Source organism: Hyaena hyaena, unplaced genomic scaffold, assembly GCF_003009895.1.
Source record: "Hyaena hyaena isolate Hyena2069 unplaced genomic scaffold, ASM300989v1 scaffold_538, whole genome shotgun sequence".
NCBI lineage: Eukaryota > Metazoa > Chordata > Mammalia > Carnivora > Hyaenidae > Hyaena > Hyaena hyaena.
This window is the reverse complement of record NW_024081172.1, coordinates 645,168-665,365: the sequence shown is the minus strand read 5'-3', so window position 1 is coordinate 665,365 and position 20,198 is coordinate 645,168. Positions and strand designations below refer to the sequence as shown.

General features: G+C 43.3%; 1 protein-coding gene across 1 annotated transcript in view; it reads left to right on the top strand.

Moving 5' to 3' along the window:
- The window catches only part of BVES (blood vessel epicardial substance), a 32,788-nt gene extending 23,395 nt beyond the window's left edge, over positions 1-9,393 (top strand). The window contains exon 8 of the mRNA XM_039255696.1: positions 9,156-9,393. Within this exon, the coding sequence (XP_039111627.1) occupies positions 9,156-9,280 (125 nt within the window). The 3' untranslated portion in view covers positions 9,281-9,393. The remainder of the gene's footprint in view (positions 1-9,155) is intronic.
- Positions 9,394-20,198: the final 10,805 nt, after the last annotated feature.

Below are 20,198 nucleotides of genomic sequence, written 5' to 3'. Positions count from 1 at the left end.
GGAGACATGATCAGGCAGCAGGAATACCCAGGGAACAGTTCGCAGATCCACCAAGAGGGCTTAGAGAAAAGCAGTGTCCCTGCTTTGTACGTAAGTAAAAAGTGGCTTAGGGAGGTTAAGTAAACAGGGGTCAAGGTTACTGAGATAGCTCTGAAACAAAGAAGTGTTGAATTTGTTATATGTTCTTGTCTTGCTTTTTACTGTGCAAATATCTATATCCATGTGGGAATGATAATCTGTTCAGGGGTTCTTACCCGCTGCTGTGGCAGCAGCCACGTCTGACCATGTTCATAGATGCTCTCATGTCATCTTCACAACCACCCAGTCAGGTGTGTGTGGTGTTTTCCCCTTTTAAGGTTGAGAAATTGGACATTTCTCTCCTCTGGGTCCTTGGTCCCCCAGCCAGTAGGGACTGTGCTGTGTGACTCCTGAATTCATCATCACCAATCCATTCGCTTCATTTTCACTCTATTTTCACACAGTGTTTTCTCACCTGTAAAATGACAGTCAAGAGATTTTATACAGTTACACATTTTTCAATAATAAAAAAATTAAAAATTAACAAGTTAATACATACACACAGATAAGTAGTAAAATAAAAAAAAAAATTTGCAAAGAAAAGAACTGACCCCCTCCAACCTATTTGCTCCCTAGGAGCAATCACATTGGAACAATATTTGTCCAAAATGCAAAATAATGTCCTGTTATTTATTGATTTATCCACTTAAACTGTATCTACTAATCTAACTTAGCTCATTTTTAAAAAGTTTTTTTAACTTTTTTTATTTTTTTATTTTTTTGAGAGAGCACAAGCAGGGGAGGGGCAGAGAGAGAGGGAGACACAGAATCCAAAGCAGGCTCCAGGCTCTGAGCTGTCAGCACAGAGCTCCAACTCACAAACTGAGATCATGACCTGAGCTGAAGTTGGATGCTTAACCAACTGAGCCACCCAGTCGTCCCTAATAACTTAGCTCACTTTTAACTTCCCTTTGCCCTTCTGCTCAATATGGTGTTATCACTAGTTTTTATTCTTTTATTATATACCTTTGTAACATTAAATAATACATTTACATCTCAATTTTGTTTTCTCTCTGAAGCATTTTTAAAGGTGAGGACATTAGCATCTCTGCCCTTTCTTATTCTTTCCCCTTCTGCCTTTACATTGTTGTGGGTCTCTTCCTTAACTTCTAAACACTCAAGGTTGATAACAAATATACTCTGTTATCTCTTTTTTTAAAAATATTCTTGTCATAAAATACACATGACATCAAATTTACCATCTTAACCATTTCTAAGTGTACAGTTCAGTGGTATTGAGTACTCTGTTCTCTTTCATAACAGCAATTAGGTCTTCCTTGCTTTCTCTATGATTTGTTTTGCAAAGTTTAAGCAAATAAACAGAGTTGACTTTATTACCCTTTATTCAGAACCAAATAGTGGGCTACGGCTACATTTCTTTCTTTTTGATTTCAGTCTCATGATTCCTGTTCTGTTCCAAGGAGACTGTTTCTAGTATCAAGTTCAAATGGGTTCTCCTCTCACACAGAGCACAAAAATCAATCACAGTTTACTTCATACCTGACCTTTTTTTTTTTTTTTCCTGAATGTTTTTTATTGCCTTGCATTGAGGGCCATTTTATTCACCATATCCCTAGTATCTTCTAGCTTTTTGTTCATTCTGTCTTTGGGTTAAAACCCAATTTATTTCTTCTTAATGTCTGAGCAGGTGTTTCATATTTGAACCATGCCTTTTCATACTGCTTTTTGTCTTTATAGATATTTCTAGTTGCCTTTCTTTTTCCTCATCCTTGAATTTTTTTTTTCTTATAACTCTACTCTCTCAGTACATCAATTCTGTGTGCCCTTTTTCTCAGAGATCTTTCTCACAGAACCTCCCATTCTCCTATTTCATTTTGGACTGGTTGTTCCCTGGGTCTGTGCACAGGTGCCATGCTGGAACTGGCTTCTGGTTCTGAGTTTATCCACTATCTCCATGATGTTACAGCTTTCTCTTTGTGAGCAAGAAGGGGCTACAGGACTTCCACTCTTCTTTGGCTGTTCACACCATGCAGCTCAGGGCCCTGACCACCCATGGGAGTAGTTAGAAATTGATCTGGGAATGACCCGTTGGGCCAGAGAAAACCTCACGGGAACCACTAACCCCTTTTGATCTCTCTATTTGCCATAATTTGCCATAAACTTCTTTGCTTGAGTTTTCAATGCTGGTGCTGAGTTTCTCCAAGGGAAATTAGGTATGAAAGCCATACTAACCGTCATCATTATTGTTCAGAAAGTTTCAATCCAAACACAATCCTTCAATTTAAAAAAAATATTATGATATACTTAGGCAAGGCAGGAAACGGGATGATAATCCTCTCTAGCAAAGAAACCATTAAATCCTTCCCTATCCCCATTCATCAAAAATTGTATAATCTAATTAAAATTCTAAACCCTTTGTAAGGTTTTTAATTACTTGCTAAAGCAGTTGGCCAGATGGTTAAACATAATAAACATAGGAACACTTTGAAAGGAATGAGGAAAATGTCATGAAAGTTAACAGAAGAAAGGGGGAAAATCGTATAACATTATATTAGATAATTTACAAAAGTGTTTGCTCTTTTTAAAAATTGTGGTTCTTAAGCAGAGAGAAAAAGTCACTTGACAAATTTCATATCATGATATTCTATTTATTTGAAGAGCAAACTTGAGGCTGCTTATTCATTCTGTGGAACAGGTGTGACCTTCACTCTGAATTTAAGAACAACAAATATGTCTATTTACTTTGACTTGCTAAGAGATGCCCTCAGGTCCTCATGTAATTAGAAGCACACTGAAATAGAATAAGCTTAATAAGGACAAAATTCTGTCAAAAGGAATTTCTCTTCCCTAATTTTTCACTTCTCTGGCTATCCGAATTTTGACTGATTGTTACATAAGATCTCCTTGGTCTGGATGTAAAAAGCCTTCCTGTGTTACTTTGGGAATGTTAGAAAGACAGGAAAGGGTCAGGTCGGGCAGGCTAAGCCCCATGACTTGCTTATACTTGCAGGACACACAGCGGGCCTCAATGCAAACTCCTGTCCTCCTCAACTAGGATCCGGCACTGGCTGCTATCTGAACAAGTCTGCTCAGAAGAGACTCTGCTTCCAAATCTTCCACAAGTGTTGTCACCCCCTGTGATCTGGCATGAGTGAAAGGGGCCACTATTTGGTTCAGGGCTCTTACTTCTAAACCTACATCTTCTACATCAAAGCCTATATTTTTGAGTTTGAGTTTTTCTTCCTTCTGCTCAGGATTGCTGACTGATGCTGCCGTTCTCTCTCTCAGCTGAATACACTGAACGTGGAGCGCAGCTCAGAGGAAATTCTGCTCTGCAACTGTGCCTTCTCGGTGCCTTGTAAGAAAGCAATGTTCTGGGTGCATTGTGATCTATGGAAGGGATGTAGAAGTCTTTTTGACAGAAGATTTTCTTGCCGTTTGGTGTAATAGATAACATCCCCAAACAACAGTAACTCTTGACATAACTGTTTAACAATTTCACACCTGATAAATCTGTATTGCAGCTCAGCCTGAGACTATTTGTTTTACATATTTTTATAATAAACTCTGTTAACTGGCACCCAGAGCCAAGTAGAAGATGATTATAGCTCATAGCAGAAAATAATGCTAATTATCTCTTCTTAATTATAATAAATTCCAAAGGATGTAGCTAACCACTTCTGTCTCCCAGCTGTAAATGTGGTCTTCATGGAAGAAGGATAAAAATCAGTTTTCTGGAAAATTTATGGATATAGAATGATTTGCCTCTCTAGAATTGGGAGGAATAAATGAAAAGTAAAGCATTGTACAAAGGTCACGTATCTCGTGGATATGTCCTTGAGGGGCAAAAGTGATTTGAAAAGCACTTAAGTAAAGATAAGCTCCATTTCTTCCTCCTCTCCTCATGCTCTTTCCTCTAGGTAAGGTTGGGCCTTCTGGGCAAATTTTTGCTGATACATCAGTGCATAAAGTTAATGAAAAACCAGGCAAACTTGTAGAAAGAATTTATTAATGCTCAGCTTGTGATATGTTAAGATGGTTCCCTTGAAGCAGAAAAGTCTCTCTCTCTTTCTCTTTTACTAGTTTTTAGGGGGTTGTTATTGTTTACACTCCAAATTGGGTTTGGATTTATTAGCGGACAAAGAAATTCTTTCTAGTGGCATAGTAATGGCGACTGAGTCTTTCCACTGAACCAGTGGGTCCCCTGCCAAGGTCAGAGGGCATAGGGTCTAGGGCAAGTGAGCTCCTTGTTCCTCAAAGCCTGTCTTTGTCCTGGCTGTCCGTGCCAGTGACAGATCCACAGGTAGACCGGGTGAACATCACCCTTGGCCCTCGGAGGTACAGGAGGGTCAGGCTAAGTGAGGTTGGGACAAAGCATGGGCACTCTCTCTGCAGCCCTGATTCCTACTGAGGGTTCAGGTGGCCAGCTGGCACTGGGTAGCTTGCCGTGGTTACAAGGCAGGCTGAGTTCCTGTTGCCTTCCAGGGCACCTGCAGGGGGGAGGGAGAGCGCCAGGGTGCTGTCATGGGAGCTGGGACCAGAGGGGCTTGTGGGCGCCTACCCAGCCACCAAGCCTGAAATGAGAGTCTATCTAGTATCCTGTGAAAAGAATGGGAGCAGAGCTGTTAGGGCCACCCGATTTATCCTGCCGGATCTGATTGTGCCGAGGCAGTTCACTTGCTGGTGAGGAAGGTGTTCACCCACAGCAGCCTCCCCACTCTTTTCTTCCACGGGCTGTCCAGGTTGTCTTTGCTTTCCCTTCTGAGTATAAAGTAAAAAATAGTATGGATGTGGTGAGCATGAATTGCTCTGAAAAGTGTGCTGAGTTCCTGAGAAATAAAATGAGATCGAGTCAGAGACCCCATTTGATCCAATTTTATTTCCCTACCATTTAACCCAGCCTCAAGTGCCCTGCCATCACTCAGGGACTCTTTTTGCTGATTGGATGAAAACTCTGTGGCAGGTGATGATGATACTGCCGAGCCTACTGATGTTTACCTGAGGGGACGGTGCTCTTGCCCATGCTGTGAGCACTGTCCGATCATGCTGTATGCACTGTTGTCCATGCTATAAGCACGTGCTATAACCTGGGCTATAAACACTGTTGTTGAGTCAACCATATAAAAATGGTTTCCCTCAGTGAGCATGACACAGAATATAGTAATAGCAGTCTCCGTTCATAGTGAGGTTTTACTGTAGCTGGAGACCTGTCTGCACTTAAGGAATGCTGGTGATTCCCCACTGATGTGGTGGGGAATTGATCCATCAAGCATTAAAGGTGATGGCCATGTGTCTTTCCCTCAGCCTCAAGATCAGCAGGAGGGGAAGAGGTCTACAGCCCTCAACATGCTTGTTTTCCATTCAGGGATAGAGGCTCGTACTTGTGCTCACAAAGAAATATAGAATGTGAAAGGGCTGTGGGTTTCTAAAGAATAGAATCTCCCCACACAAGGAATTACGGAAGACTCCAGATGAAGGTGGGGTTTGACCTTGACTTTGAGGGATGGATAGGAATTTGACAGGCAGAGATGAGAGTGGAGAGGCCATTCCAGGTAGGGAGAAAAGCAAGAGGAGAAGAGGGAAAGGAAGGTTGGATTTGGGGAGCAAAGAGTTTGCCAGAGCTTGCACTGTAGGAAGTAGGAGGCCCAACTTGGACACATGTCAGTGTCGCCCCAGAACTGTCAGTGATTCCTGCATTGCTGTTTTCTTAATGCTATGTAGTACGCACCCCAGCTCTTCCTTGGCTGAGGCAAATGTACCAGGGACTGAATTAGGCCTTTCACAGAGAAGTTGAATGTTCTCGGACGGTTGTCACCACGTCATTTCCAGTTCTGTTGGGTCCCCTCTTTATTCTCCCTCAGTAGGAAAATGGACTGATTGGTGATGGAGCTGAGAAGGTGGGGAGCATTTTGGCCCACGTGTAGATAGCAGCCACAGGGTGCTATGGAATGTCACCCCTGGTTTGATAGATGGACTTAAAAACCAGATCAATTAGTCTTACTTCCCCAGTCAAACTTAACTGGGTGTGTTTCTGTTTTGTGTGTTTTACAGGTATGTTTGATTGCTTTCTATTACTGATCTGGTTTAGTGCTCTTAGGTGTGCCATCTTGTTGCTTTTTCTGAGAGGTTTTTTTTTTAGTTTATTTATTTATTTTGAGAGAGAGAGTGACAAGAATGAGACCATAGGAAGAAGCTGCTTTATTGTGGGAGTAGCACCAATCAGAAGTCTTGGTTTCTTGTTAAAAAAAAAAAATTTTTTTAATTAAATGGGCGCCTGGGTGGCTCAGTCAGTTAAACGTCTGACTTTGGCTCAGGTCATGGTCTCATGGTTTGTGGGTTTGAGCCCGCCTGGAGCTGCTTCAGATTCTGTCTCCCTCTCTCTCTCTGTCCCTCCCCTGCTCGTGCTCTGTCTCTCTCTCTGTCTCTCAAAAATGAATAAATGTTAAAAAAAATTGTTAAGTCTTGGTTTCTATTTTTTTTTTAATTTTTTCTTAAGTTTATTTATTTGAGAGAGACAGACAGTGCGAGTGGGGGAGGGGCAGAGAAAGAGGGAGAGAAAGAATACCAAACAGTTCCATGTGGTCAGCACAGAGCCCATCACACGGCTCAATCTCAAGAATTGTGAGATCATGACCTGAGCAGAAATCAGGAATCAGATGCTTAACCAACTGAGCCACCCAGACACCCCTGCTCTGAGAGTTTTATCTGATTGTGGAAATTCAGCCTAAGCTAATGTTTTATGAGGCTTGACTATTACTTGAAGCTAGACATACGATGAAAGCCATGGCCAGTCTTTTTTTTAAGACAATTTTACTGCACTCTGGACAGTTTAGAATGAGAAACACAAATCCCTATTCAAGTACAGTTCCCACTTCTTTTTATTCTTCCTAGAGGCAATAATGAATTTTAGCAAGTTTTCTAATTACTCAGGCCATTGTCCTCCAAAGACCATATTAATCACTCATTTTATTGACCTACAAATTGACAAAATGATTATTACATCCCAGGCACTGATGTAAGAACTATACAAATATTAAACCATTTAGTCCTCTTAACAACCATATGAAGTAGATTATTAGCTTTATTTTTATTATACAGATGGGGCAGTTGAGGGACAGAGAGTGAAGTAACTTGCCCAAGTTCACACTTAAAGCTCACATGTTCATTGCCCTCTGAGTAGACATGCCCATCAGAGGTTGTGGTTAGTGGTCATGCTGTCCTCTGCATTAAAAAGGATAAAAAGAGCTTTCCTGGGAGATTCTGCCAGGCTTGCTCTCTGACAGAGTTGTGTTCCTGGACCATTTTAATAGAGCCTTATTTTCTACAGTTTATATCGGTAGTTGTCTTTCAAAAGACTCAGTATTTTTATTTTTTTAAGATTTATTTTTATTTTATTTTTAAATAATCTCTACATCCAACGTGGGGCTCGAACTCACAACCCTGAGATCAAGAGTTGTACACTTAGCCAGCTAGGTGCCCCCCCAAAACTCAGTATTTTAATTGACCATAAATGCTTGAAAATGAACAATTTCCATGTATGTCCAACAAGCACATTAGCCAAACCAAAGTCCGGCCCGGTGTAATTAATATCCTTTTTGTGCTGGATGATGTGACTGTTGGGAGTGGCATCTCCCCAGTGCGTGACTGGGACTGTGCAGTTAATAATAAACATTCAGTGGCATTCTCTGTGTGCCCAGCACAATGCTGAATGATTATTTTGTTTCATCCCCCCAACAATGCCATGAGGCAGGTCCTTGGAATATCTCCTTCTACAGATAATGGAACCTGAGGCCTAGAGGGGCTTAGTAATGGAGTGCAGGTCACAGAGTTAGGAAGGAGCAGAGCAGAATTTTGAACCCAGATGTGTTTTCTGATCCTCTGGCCTTGACTACTCTGCACGCTGCCTGTGCTGTGTGGCTCGCTGCCAACTGCATCCGCTGTCAGCTGGCCAGCCCTGCTGTCTGCTGCTGACTCTTGCCAGGGATTAACAGCTGATCTTGATAAATTTCTTACAGCAGTTCTTCATGTTTTAGCAAGATCCCACCTCCGTCCCTTACTCTATACCAGCAAATTGAAAACTCAGGTTTCACTCATTGTGCTTCCATTGTCAACCTCACACCCAGCCTAAGTTCAGTATTGGCTAATTGACAGCCTACGGTTCCATCCTGTTAGGGGACACCAAGAGCACCACACAGGTGTGGGTGGGGCAGAGGAGACCCTGATGGAACAAATGTGAGAATTGTGTGGAAGGGAGTTTATGCTTTCCTGGGAGTTGTTCATTAAGCACCTCAAGAACTATTTATATTTTATTTATAAAAATTCTACCATTTATAGTAAGTTCTACTCTTACTTTTAAACCATATTTTTTTTCTGCATCAATCATTTTGTCCCTTATGTGGTAAATGCTCAATAAACAGTTGGCAAATGCATGAACAAACGAGGGACTGACTGATCATTTGTTACCTGGCTCCTGCCATTGGTTGTAATGGCATCCTAAAAGGCTTTAGGCATGCTCCTGCCCCCTCTGCTACTTGAGATTGTATTTTCTTCACCTGGCTTTACTTTCCTGTGTGCTTGGGCTCTAGCCCCTTCCCCTGCCCCTGTCCCTCTCTCCTCCCACCTCCTTTCCACCCCTCCCTCTCCCGTATCAGTCCAGAGAGTGGCCGGACAGGTGGTAGCAAGATGATAGCTATAGCTGATGTTAGCATCCACAACTTTAGGACGGAACTATTCATTATGGAAACTAGGAGTTAAATCAGCTTTTGTGGACCCCGAGCCACCATGTATGATATTAATGTAGAAAGATGCATTCTGAGTCCTAATCAGACTTTAGGGCAGCTCACTGGAAACTGCATGTGTTTGAGAAGCTCATATCATCCAAGCACGTGTAGTGGAATCCATTCCACGTGTGTTCTTACAACTGAGAGTAATTTCTTGACCTCTGTTTTATTGAAATACTGAATTGCAAATACAATATGTAGGGAAATTGTATTGCTGGTACCAGCTGTAGATTCCCAGAGAGTTTTACATTTCATTTGGAGATAATAATTGATACATCACACCAACATCAGGGCAGACTATCCATTAAGTGGTTTTTCTTTCTGTGTCTTTGACAGATGTGCCATCCCCACACCAGCGGGGCTCTGCCAAGATGAAACCAATAGAAGAAGGGGTGGAAGATGACGATGAGGTCTTTGAGCCTGAATCTCCAAATACAGTTAAAGTCCATCAGTTGCCTTGATTGGATAGAGGAGCCAAGTTACCAGGATGGAGGCTGTCTTGAAGAGATCCTGAAAAATACCAGCACTTCTTCATGGCTTATTGATCACTCTGCTTGAGCATTGGTAGTCTGAGGGCAAGAAAGTAAGGAAGGGTCAAAACCTGCAAAGGTTATTTTAGCTCTCCTTTTTATTGATCAGCTTTTTAAGCAATTGTTTTACTGAGTCTTCTGACTAAACCTAGTTCTATTTTGAGATATATATTTTCACAGTACTTTCTAGATATATTATTGTTTTAACTTAGCACTCTGTCAATGCAAATGCCTTTTCACTTACTTTTTCCGAGTTGTGGTTCATTTTCCTCACAGTTTTTTCTCCACTGTGGCAATGGGGTTGTCTATTTGTAGTTATAATGAACAGTAGAAGTTTGAAATCGAAATTGAGATAGGATTCAGAAGCAGGGATTCTTAGGCCTTGTTCAATTGACTTTTTAGCTGGAAAATTTCAAAGAAAGATGTGATTTGACTGGCATTTTTTTATGTTTTTTTTTTTCCCCTCCCAGGTCAGACACAGTACTCCAGTAGATCACCTTACTTACTGGGCATTGTGTAGAGAGCTTGATAATGAATAAAACTCATCAGACTTTGCTCACATTACCCTTATATCATACTATTTATAATCGGGTCTGAAACCCACAGCTGGAAAGATAGTGGATGGAAGGATTCAGAGCTCAGTTTGACCGATGGCAAAACGCAATGTACTTGTGATTTGGAGCCATCTTGTCCTACACACCCTGGTGTGGGGAGTGCTTCACTCAGGGTAGGGAGTCAAGTGGCCAAGCAAATGTTACAGAATGAGGTGACTGAAGGAGCAATTTTCATTCTTTGGTCGGTATTCTGAAGTTTCAAGCTGTTTCTCCAGAGCCGTCGATGTCTTTTTAAAATGTGTGCCAGATACCCAGTGCCGCAGTTACAAATGTGAACACAGCTTTGGGGGCAGACAGTTCCCCGTAAGCCAGGCGATGGGGACCCAACCTAGATGTTGCTGTGAGGGCTTTGATTCCAGATTCCTCTTTTCTACTAGAATCACATTTCAAGGAACAGTGGCATGGATGGTGGGAGATGAGAAATTTGCTGAAATCATCAGTCAAACAGGTCAGTGTGGCTGTGGCATTTGGTTGGGCAAAGCCCGTTGACTGGCTGTGCTATATTATACATCATGTTGATTTTATTTTATCCACCAGAACCAACTTGAGTCAGTCTCCTGTTATGTTAAATAGCTAAGAAAAATTGCAAATGAAATTATTTTCAAGTGAGCTGAGCCAAAAGCCTCATCTCTTGCCAAGAGGTGATTTCTGGTAGAGAAGGTAGATAAGCTAGTCTGGGGTCACCTCATTTTCCTAAACCCATTTTTTTGAGGCTAATTATGTTAGTAATTTCACTTGAGTTAAATTTACATGCTCGGCTCATTAAAAAAAATTTCCACAGTCTGGGAATCCAGCTTCTCACGTCTTTATCAAATGTTGATTTATTAACATCACAGTAGAAAGGCTAATTTCACTTTCCTATGAGAGTGGCTTCTTCAGTTTTCTAAATTATGAATTTATTTGGGGGAACTGAAGCACAGATGAACAACTTAGCCTTGGCTTTGAGATTGTAAAGATTCATTGGGGTGAAGTCTCTTGTTGTGGCCAAGATCACATGTGTGGATAACTATAACGTAATGGCTTTAGAACCACTTTCCTCTAACTGTTAGAGTAAGGTCATGTCGACCATTTAGTTTACACATGCGTAAGACTCATTTACAAAATCACTCTATAGAGTAATTAGAAATACATCCTTCCCTGAATAGAAAGTAATTTTAGATTCCGCTGAGGCCATGATTTTAATGTTCTGTGGATTCACAGAACCTTGGGGTTTCCTTAGCCTGACCCATCTTCAGGTATAATTCCCTTGGTTCAGCTCAGACGCTGGAAGGGATCATCTCTCATGATCAACCTGCATGTGTTTAGAAGTTTTTTTCTGTGGCACTGGGAACAAGCATTTTTAAAGGCATACTGCTAATGATATGATATGAATTCATTTACTGTTTTTATTAAAATCTGTGTGTGCGTGTGCACACACATCCGTGTTGTTGATAACAAAGATTGTAATCACAAGCTTAGGAATCTTAAAAGGGCCACTTAGCCTGAATGGGAAACACGAAACTATTTTTAAATACCTCTAAAGAAGACAGTGAGACTCAGAGAAAAGGAGACACAAGCCACTGAGTAGCCCTCCCGCGTAGGCTTCATAGCAAAGAAGCAAGATAAGAAAACAGAACGGTTTTAAGTGTAAGATCTCCTATGGATGACTTTGAATTCATCTGTACAAATGAACAAGTGTGTCTTTGTATAAGGCATAAATACATAGACACAAAACATGCCTGCTGCCAAAGCCACCACCACTGAGATGCTTCCTGTGTTTTTCAGTGTTCACTTAACTGTGTGACCAAGGTTCGGAAAACGATCTGCAAAAATTATTCTCTATATAACCCCAGATCTACTATGTTTAATTGTAACATCAAATCCATTGTATAATCAGGAGTGTAACATTTATATGAGACTGTATGTGTCATTTATAATGTTTTGAAAGCCCTCATATTTCTATTTATAAAAGGATAGCAGAGATACTAGATAGAAACTCAATGCTGTTTATGGATCTTAAATTAGCAATAATGGGTGCTATATAATGGTCAGCTACCAACTGTTGCTTTCTGAGACCTTTTCCACTTCTCCCTATGGTTCAGTTGCCCTTTTGTCATTGGACAGCCTTGTGCTTTGCTGCTAATAGTGCACGCACTGGCAGATGCCACCTTCTTCGTATTTGGCTCTCCTTCCACGCATCTGAAGCTTTTCTGATTTATAAGTTGGAGCTGCCAATTCCTGCCTCCCAGTCCCGTCATGGCCCCAAAGACAGAGATTCTGGGATGCCGGAAAAGGCCTTTGGGGAGAGTTCTTGTAACCTACACATTCTGCCCTGTCCCTGGTGCACCCAGGCAACGACTCCAGCTTCCAGGGACACCTGGCCTGCCAGTGCGTGTGCGGCAGCTCCCAGCAAGCACTTGGGCACGCAGGTCAGTCTCTGCATGCCCCCAAGTCCTGCTCGGTGCCCTCCTTCCGGCAGACCCCATGGTGCAGCCCCAAGGAGTCACAGTTCTTTATTTCTTTTATCCATTTCTTTGGACATTTCTAAAGCTGCTCTGCAGAAACCTCTGACCTTGCCATGCCTCAATTTCCCCTCCCTTCTTTTGTTCCAACCCTCACTTCCCAATCTCTTTCTAATTATTCCCAACCAGGGTGATTAGAAATTCTCACCTACTCAATTCAAATTCCTGAGGACCTGAAAGGAAAGAATACTGAGTAGGGAACTCAAGGTTGCAGTGTGATCACGGCTTCAGTTTTGCTCCAGGGATGTCACGTTTTCTCACTGACAGCCATTCTTCCATTCTCACAGAAGTCCCAAATACCTTGTGTGCAACGATTTATTGTGTCACTTTGAAAACCTGCTTTCAAGTGCTATTTACAGGTTATTCTGTTATACTTGCAACCTAGTTTTAAAGTACACAAGGACTTTATTAATAGTTTATACAGACACGTTTATAGGAAACCCGTTCTTTCTGTTTTTAGGTGCCACTTACATTGAAAACATTTACTTTATAATCAATTTACATTTTGTCCGAATAGAGCCTTCTGGTTTGAAATATCTTCGTATACTGTCATTTGATCAAATAAATTTCTTACTTAGAAAATATGCATATTTTTATTTCATTCCTCTTACGTAGAGCTGATTTGTTGTGACTCCGTGCCTGAGGGTGGGGATTGGTGCAGTTACCTTCAGGTTGTGGAATTTGCTCTGGTTTAGGAGTCTGAGCAGATGTACAAAGGGGGTGGCCCTGGGTCAGTTCCACTTAATTTCAAAGCTTTGCCATCTTGGCTGCCTTTGGCCACGAACAGAGGCAGTGTGACAGTGTTGTTGATTAGATGCAGCAATTGAGAAGCCTTCAGAGTTTCGCTATGGGGATATATAGATCTCAGCATTTTACTCCCCTTTATTTGAACATTCTCTTCTAGTTTCACAAGGTTTAACAACAGAAGGAGTCACATGAAGGAGGTAGAAAATCGCCCCTGGATCTATTCTGTGGCGGGCAAGAGGGACCAGTTCTCTTATTCTGTTTTTTTTTTTTTTTCCAGTTATTTTTTTAATGTTTATTTTTGAGATACAGGAACAAAGTGTCAATGGGGGAGGGTCAGAGAGAGAGGGAGACACAGAATCCGAAGCAGGCTTCAGGCTCTGAGCTGTCAGCACAGAGACCGACATGGGGCTCGAACCCACAACCCGTGAGATCATGACCTGAGCCGAAGTTGTACACATAACTGACTGAGCCACCCACACGCCTCACCAGTCTTCCTATTCTTTTTTTAATTTTTTTTAATGTTTTATTTATTTCTCTAGGAGAGAGAGAGAGAGAGAGAGAGACAGCGTGAGCAGGGGAGGGTCAGAGAGAGAGGGAGTCACAGACTGAAACAGGCTCCAGGCTCTGAGCTGGCAGTCAGCACAGAGCCCGACGCGGGGCTCGAACCCACGAACCGCGAGATCATGACCTAAGCGAAAGTCAGACGCTTAACCGACTAAGCCACCCAGGCGCCCCACCAGTCTTCCTATTCTTGAAGGAACCTACATTTTCTTCCCTCATCTGTCCTAGAAATTGGAATGGGAATTTGAGAGCCCATCTCTTGGCCCTTAGTAGCAGGTCCTTGGCACCCAACAAACTTGTCCTGATCAGCCCCAAGATCAGACCCAAATGGGAGGGGCATCTTAATACTGCCATAAAAGGAATTAATTCTGTTGCTCAATAAACCATTTCACCTAAACCTAAAGTCAGGTGCTGGGCCCCATACTTCTTGCTAAGTTTGACGCTGGTCTAAGTCTGTGATGCGGGACCTAAGAGTTTCCATCTGTGTTTACTTAGGGGATTATTGTGGACAGATGTGGCTACTGTGCATCAGAAGGTAAAGCTGACAGGAGTAAGTATGGACTTGTGGGAGCAGATGTGGTGAGAGAGAGGGCATCTCAAAGGTCCATGCCTCCAGTTTCTACTGGTGATTCTCTGTCTAGGGACATGGCACAGGACCAGGTTTGAGAGAAAGACTAAGTATACTTTTGTCATGCTGAGTTTGACGAGCCATTGAGATAGCAGAGAGATGTCAGGTAGGTAGCCGAGTGAGTCAGTGTGGAACTCAGTGGAGGGGTCTGCGCTGGAGATACAGATTTCTGAATCGAAGCTAGCACTGTGAGCTTGACAGCTTCCCAGTACAGAAAGATTTTTCTAATGAGGTGTGTGTGTGATGAATGGGATTTTTTATTTTCTATTTTGAAAAGATATATTAACATTTAGAAACCTGTATAACTCACTAAGCCAGTATTTCCTTTTTTTCCTTAATGTTCATTTATTTTTGAAAAAGAGAGAGAGAGCAAGGGGGCTGGGCAGAGAGACAGAGGGAGACAGAGAATCCAAAGTGGGCTCCATGTTGACAGTAGAGGGCCTGATGCAGGCTCTAACTCAGAAACTGCGATCTCCTGACATGAGTCGAAGTCGGGAGCTTAACCAACTAAGCCACCCAGGCACCCTTGAGCCAATATTGTCTAAGTGGCCAATGCATGACGTTGCAAAATATGTAGATATAAGATCTGTTCCAAGTGCAAGCTCAACCACTGTAACAGTAGAAAGGGGTCGTTGATACAGTTTCAGATTTGGTATTACAACTAACCTTTAAGAAACTGTCACTTGTTGGGGTGCCTGTGTGGCTCAGTCGATTGAACATCTGACCTTGGCTCAGGTCATGGTCTCACAGTTCGTGAATTCAAGCTCTGCATTGGGCTCGCTGCTGTCAGCACCGAAGCTGTTGGTGCAGAGCCCACCTCAGATCCTTTATCCATCCCCCTTTCCTTGTACCCCCCTCACTTGTGCTCTTTCTCTCAAAAATAAATATTCAAAAAAGAAACTATCACTTTTGAGTTTCATTGTAGTATCAAGAATATCGACAAGTATCTCGAAAGGATATTAAAATACTCCTCTGTGAGGCCAGATTGTCTTCATATACTTCCACCAAAATGATGCAAGAGCAGGTGTGAAAATCCAGCTCTATGTTCCATGAAGTCAGCCTTTTAAGAGGTTTGCAAAAGTGTAAAACAATGCTGTTCTTGCTTGTTTTGCTTTGTTTTGTAAAATAGCTATTTTTCAAGAAAAAATGTTTATAATAACATGAATTTAGGTTTTTATTATTATTTTTAATTTTTTAATGTTGATTTTTTGAAAGAGAGAGACAAAGTATGAGGGGGGAAGGGGCAGAGACACAGAATCCAAAGCAGGCACCAGGCTCTGAGCTGTCAGCACAGAGCCTGAGGCGGGGCTCAAACTACCAACCTTGAGATCATGACCTGAGCTGAAGTCGGACGCCTAACCAACTGAGCCACCCAGGCGCCCCTAGTATTATGTTTAAATAAATTAACAAGCATCACTATCCTCTGAGCACCTCCACACCTGTCCTCTGTGGCTGACCCCTGGCTCCTGCATTAGAGCCCCAATGTCTCTCTCAGCCTGTAGCCTTGCCTTTGCCAGTCAATCTTTGTGTTAACCATCAGAGTAACCTGAAGATTTGCAAACCGAAACGAGCACTTTCTCATGGAGCCTCCATCTCTGCAGAGAAAAGCTTGCATTCCTAGTGGGGCCATCAAGCCCTTCCAGGTCCCATCTTCCCTCCCCTGCACACCAGCCAGGGCGGGAACTCTGCACCCCTCTTCTCTGAGCTCATCACACACTGGTCCATCTGCCCGAAATGACCGCCATTCCTGCTTGGGCAGTGGCCTGGGGATGAACTGCCGCCCCCCGTTGAGACGTGGCACCCTCTGCCCAGCCAGTCCTTCCCCACTTCCCACTTTTGCTGCGGGTGGCTGGTCATGTGCTGTACGGTGGCCGTGACAGGGACATTCATTCAGATTCTCCAAGTCCCTTCAGATTGTTGCTGAATTTGCCAAAGCCCTTTCCCTTAGCCACTCAGTATCTGACCCCTCAGCAGTGCTGCTGTGACAGGTGACAGGGCATTAACTGTCCCATTTTAAGTGAGAAGAAAGTGCAGAGAGGACCAGTGACTGGTCCGAGGTCACACGGCTTACACACGAGCAGGCAGGAGCCAAGGACATGTGCTTGTCCTGGGCACGTTCCTCGTTCCACCTGACAACTCGGACAAGTAACGTCTTCCCAAGGACCCCATCCTCTGCTACGAGGCCTTGTTCCCAGTCCACTCTGGGGCCATATTCTCTGTGCCAACATTGCCGAGACCAGCATCCTCCTGGTCGCTGCCCGCCTGGATCTCAGATTTGACACTACCTTAATCTTTCCTTGCCGTCTACTAGGGACGAAGGTATCCCCACGGATGTGGAAGCTGTCCTGGCCTCCTCCTTCCCCCCGTCATTCGCAAATTCTCCCCCTTCAGCTTTTAGCTGAGGCTTTCCATGCTTCTTCCCCTATTTGCCTGTCTCAGCCGCGTGTGACACTGTAGGACTCCGCATCGCGGGGTCAGCTCCCAGAGCCTTCTCCAGAGAAGAAACGTGTGGCTCGCGTGACTCCTTGCGTGACAGGCCAACAGAACAAAATGTGATTTGACCAAGCTACACTACCTCACATCTGATAAATGGAAGTGCCACAACTATAAAACAGCTCTTAGAAGGAAGGCAGCCTTGGGGCGAAAATGATTATAGCCATTTACTTCTTGCTATCCACCCACAGACCGACTCACGCCTGTTGGTAGTTACAAATAAATGCGCCATTTTTGCAGAGACTGACTGGGGTGAACATAGTCCCTTTGAAGGAGCTCAGGCAGGGGACGGGCCTCAGGCTCAAATCTCCAAAGGGCCAGCCACACTGCACATAAAACGGAATTACCAGATACTCATCTGCTCTGAATATTCCTCTGAAAATGGATTCTGTTATCTTGGGCCCTTGGCTAAACTTTTTCAACGTGCTTTTCACTATTTTTGCTGTTCTAATCTGATCTCTTTTAATGCTTCTCCTTATGAGTACCGATATGTTTTGTTGGTGACCATAATTATAATACTTTACGTTGTTTGTACATGTATTATTCAAGAGGCATATTTTTTAGAAAAATTTAAAACCGATATTGACCTTCAAAATAATCCATCCTAAGGGAAAAAATGTATCCTTTATATGAAAATGTGGGTCTTAGTTGCAAGTTATGCCAAACAGATTTCTTATCTCCGTTGTTCACCTCAACCTACCTCTTAGCTCAAAGGAGCTCGAAAGCACTGGCCTGAGTGATGCCCTTTCTGGTTGGACATGGATTTGAGGTCAGTCAGATGCAGTTCTGAACAGTGTCTCTGACCATGTGATTTTAGACAAGTTGTTAAACTTTTAGGTCTGCTGTGTCCTCATGTGTACAGTACAACTTTCCCCAGCACGTAGCTGGTACTCGGTAAATATTCTCCTCTGTTTTCCTTCTGTCCTTTGGTTGTCAAGTCAAATCCTTAAGGTTTCTGAAATCTTGGCAACCACAGTCCTTGTAAAGAGCTGGGGGTCAGTGCCAGGAGGATGTGAGGGGCAGGCAGGGCAGAGAACTGTTACCACGGCCCCCTCTGCTTACAGCAGAAATAACTGAATGCCCAAGAGTCCAGAGTTCACAGGCTACAGTCTCGTGGGACACGTTTGGCCGGGGCAAGAGAAGAGCCCATCCAGACTTGAGCAAGTGGCCCAGGAAGCAGCAGGCAGGGGAAGAAGGCTGTAGGCACCTCTCTATGGTGGCTTGCAGGTGGAAAACCCCAGTATTAGGTTAAATGATGTTCTCCATGAGGTTCTACTCCCAGAGAAGGAAGTATATGTTGAGTTGTGGTCAACACTTGACATATTATTTTTTTAAGTTTATTTATTTTATTACTTTTGAAAGAGAGAGAGAGAGAAAGCATGAGTAGGAGAGAGGCAGGGAGAGAAGGAGAGAGAGAATCTCAAGCAGGCTCATGTGCTGTCAGCACGGAACCCAATGCGGCGCTCCAACTCAAGAACCGTGTGATCACGACCTGAGCTAAATGAGACGCTTAACTGACTGAGCCACCCCGATGCTCCTACTTAACACATTATTTTTGAACGAATAACCTTGCTTGTCTCCCCATGGTGACCATTGAAGAACTGTGAGCAGGTGGGATGGGTATGTGTGAACACCCCCTGGGCACGTTTTGACAATAGGAAGAATGGAAAGAAGTTTATCTAGACCCCAGAGAGAGTGAGAGAAGGAAGAGTACTCAAATGCTCAGGAGAATTTATTCCTGATGCTGTTTGATTGGTAAGGACAATTTGATTGCTAGGACATTGGAAAGGTCGCGTCACCATCCGGATCTCAGTTTCATCTGTGGAATGAGGTTAAACCAGGTGAGGGCTCGTCTAGCCCTGACTCCGTAATTCCAAGTGTGTGTCCTCCTTAAAGGCTGATGTGGTATCTCCTTGCCACATGTGTCCCGCATCATCCAGCTGAGTCAGGACTTTTTTTTTTTTCCTGGTTGGGATGATTTGGGGGGTTAGGCAAAGTGTCAGCAGCAGCCTGACCGTCCGGGTGTCCTTCCTGTCCAGGGAAGTCTCGTCCTGTCCCTGTCATTCACAGAGGCAGTGTCGGTTTGAAGTCACGGTGGCATTATCAGTACCCACAGCTGTGTTGAGCCTTTTCTTCAGCAAGCATTTAATGTTTTCTTTTATACCATTGAAAGGAGTGAAGGTTCTTATCAAAGCAGGCAGCTGGCTGAAAAACCCCTTCTTTAGCCCTTCTCAAATGGTGGTGATGGAGATTTTCCTCCAAAGGGGATCCAACTGTAGAATTTCAGAGCACAGAGAGTATGTAAAATTCAAGTAGTCCAGAAGTTCTCAAACTTGAGTGGGCACCAGAGTCACCCAGAGTCTCTGTAAAGGGCCCACCGATCAAACCAGTGTTTGATTTAGTGTATCTAGGGAAGGGCCCAGAAGGCTGCATTTCTAGTAAGCTCTCTGATGGTGTGGGTGCTGCCATTAATATGGCCATGCTTAGAAGTCCCCTTAACTAGCCCAACTCCTTTATTAGCAGGTAAGGAGACTATGGCTAGGAAAATTGAGCCCAAGAAAAACTGAGATCCGAGTATTCTCAGTCACAACCCAATGGCTTCCAGTAAAACGCAACCTTTTTTTCCCCTCTGGGCCAATAGTTTTCAAGGTTTTATTTAAAAAGTCACTTAGGGAACCAGTTTAAATACTCCAGGAACTCTTAGGTACTGACTCAATACACCCGAATAGTGGTTAACCTGCTGCACATTGGCATCAGAGATTCTGATGTAATTCACCTGGGTGTTCTCAAAAGCTCTGCAGATGACTTGGTGGGTAGTAAATGGGAGAAGCTACAGTTTGGAGGAAGGTCCAGGCGTCATAGGTGATTTGGGTTCAGCTGTGGGCTGGTCCAGATATTGTAGGCAAACGCTTTCCTGGTCTTGCTTTTTGCTTTAGGAAATGTAAGGGAGCAGTAGTGGTGCTAGTTTGAGGTTTGAGGAATGAATGCAGATGGGGGTGGCATCGATGGAGACATTCAGACCAAAGCAAATGTAGGCAGTCTGGGTGGTGTGCCGTTTTTGTTTTTGTTTTTTCTTTTCTGTGTATGTCAACATTTTTTTTAGTGTTTATTTATTTTTGAGAGAGAGTGTGTGTGTGTGTGAGCAGGGGAGGGGCAGATAGGGAGAGGAAGACACAGAATCTGAAGCAGACTCCAGTCTCCAAACTGTCAACACAGAGTCCCATGTGGGGCTCGAACTCACAAACTGCGAGATCATGCTCTGAGCTGAAGTTGGTTGCTTAACCAACTGAGTCACCCAGGTGGAC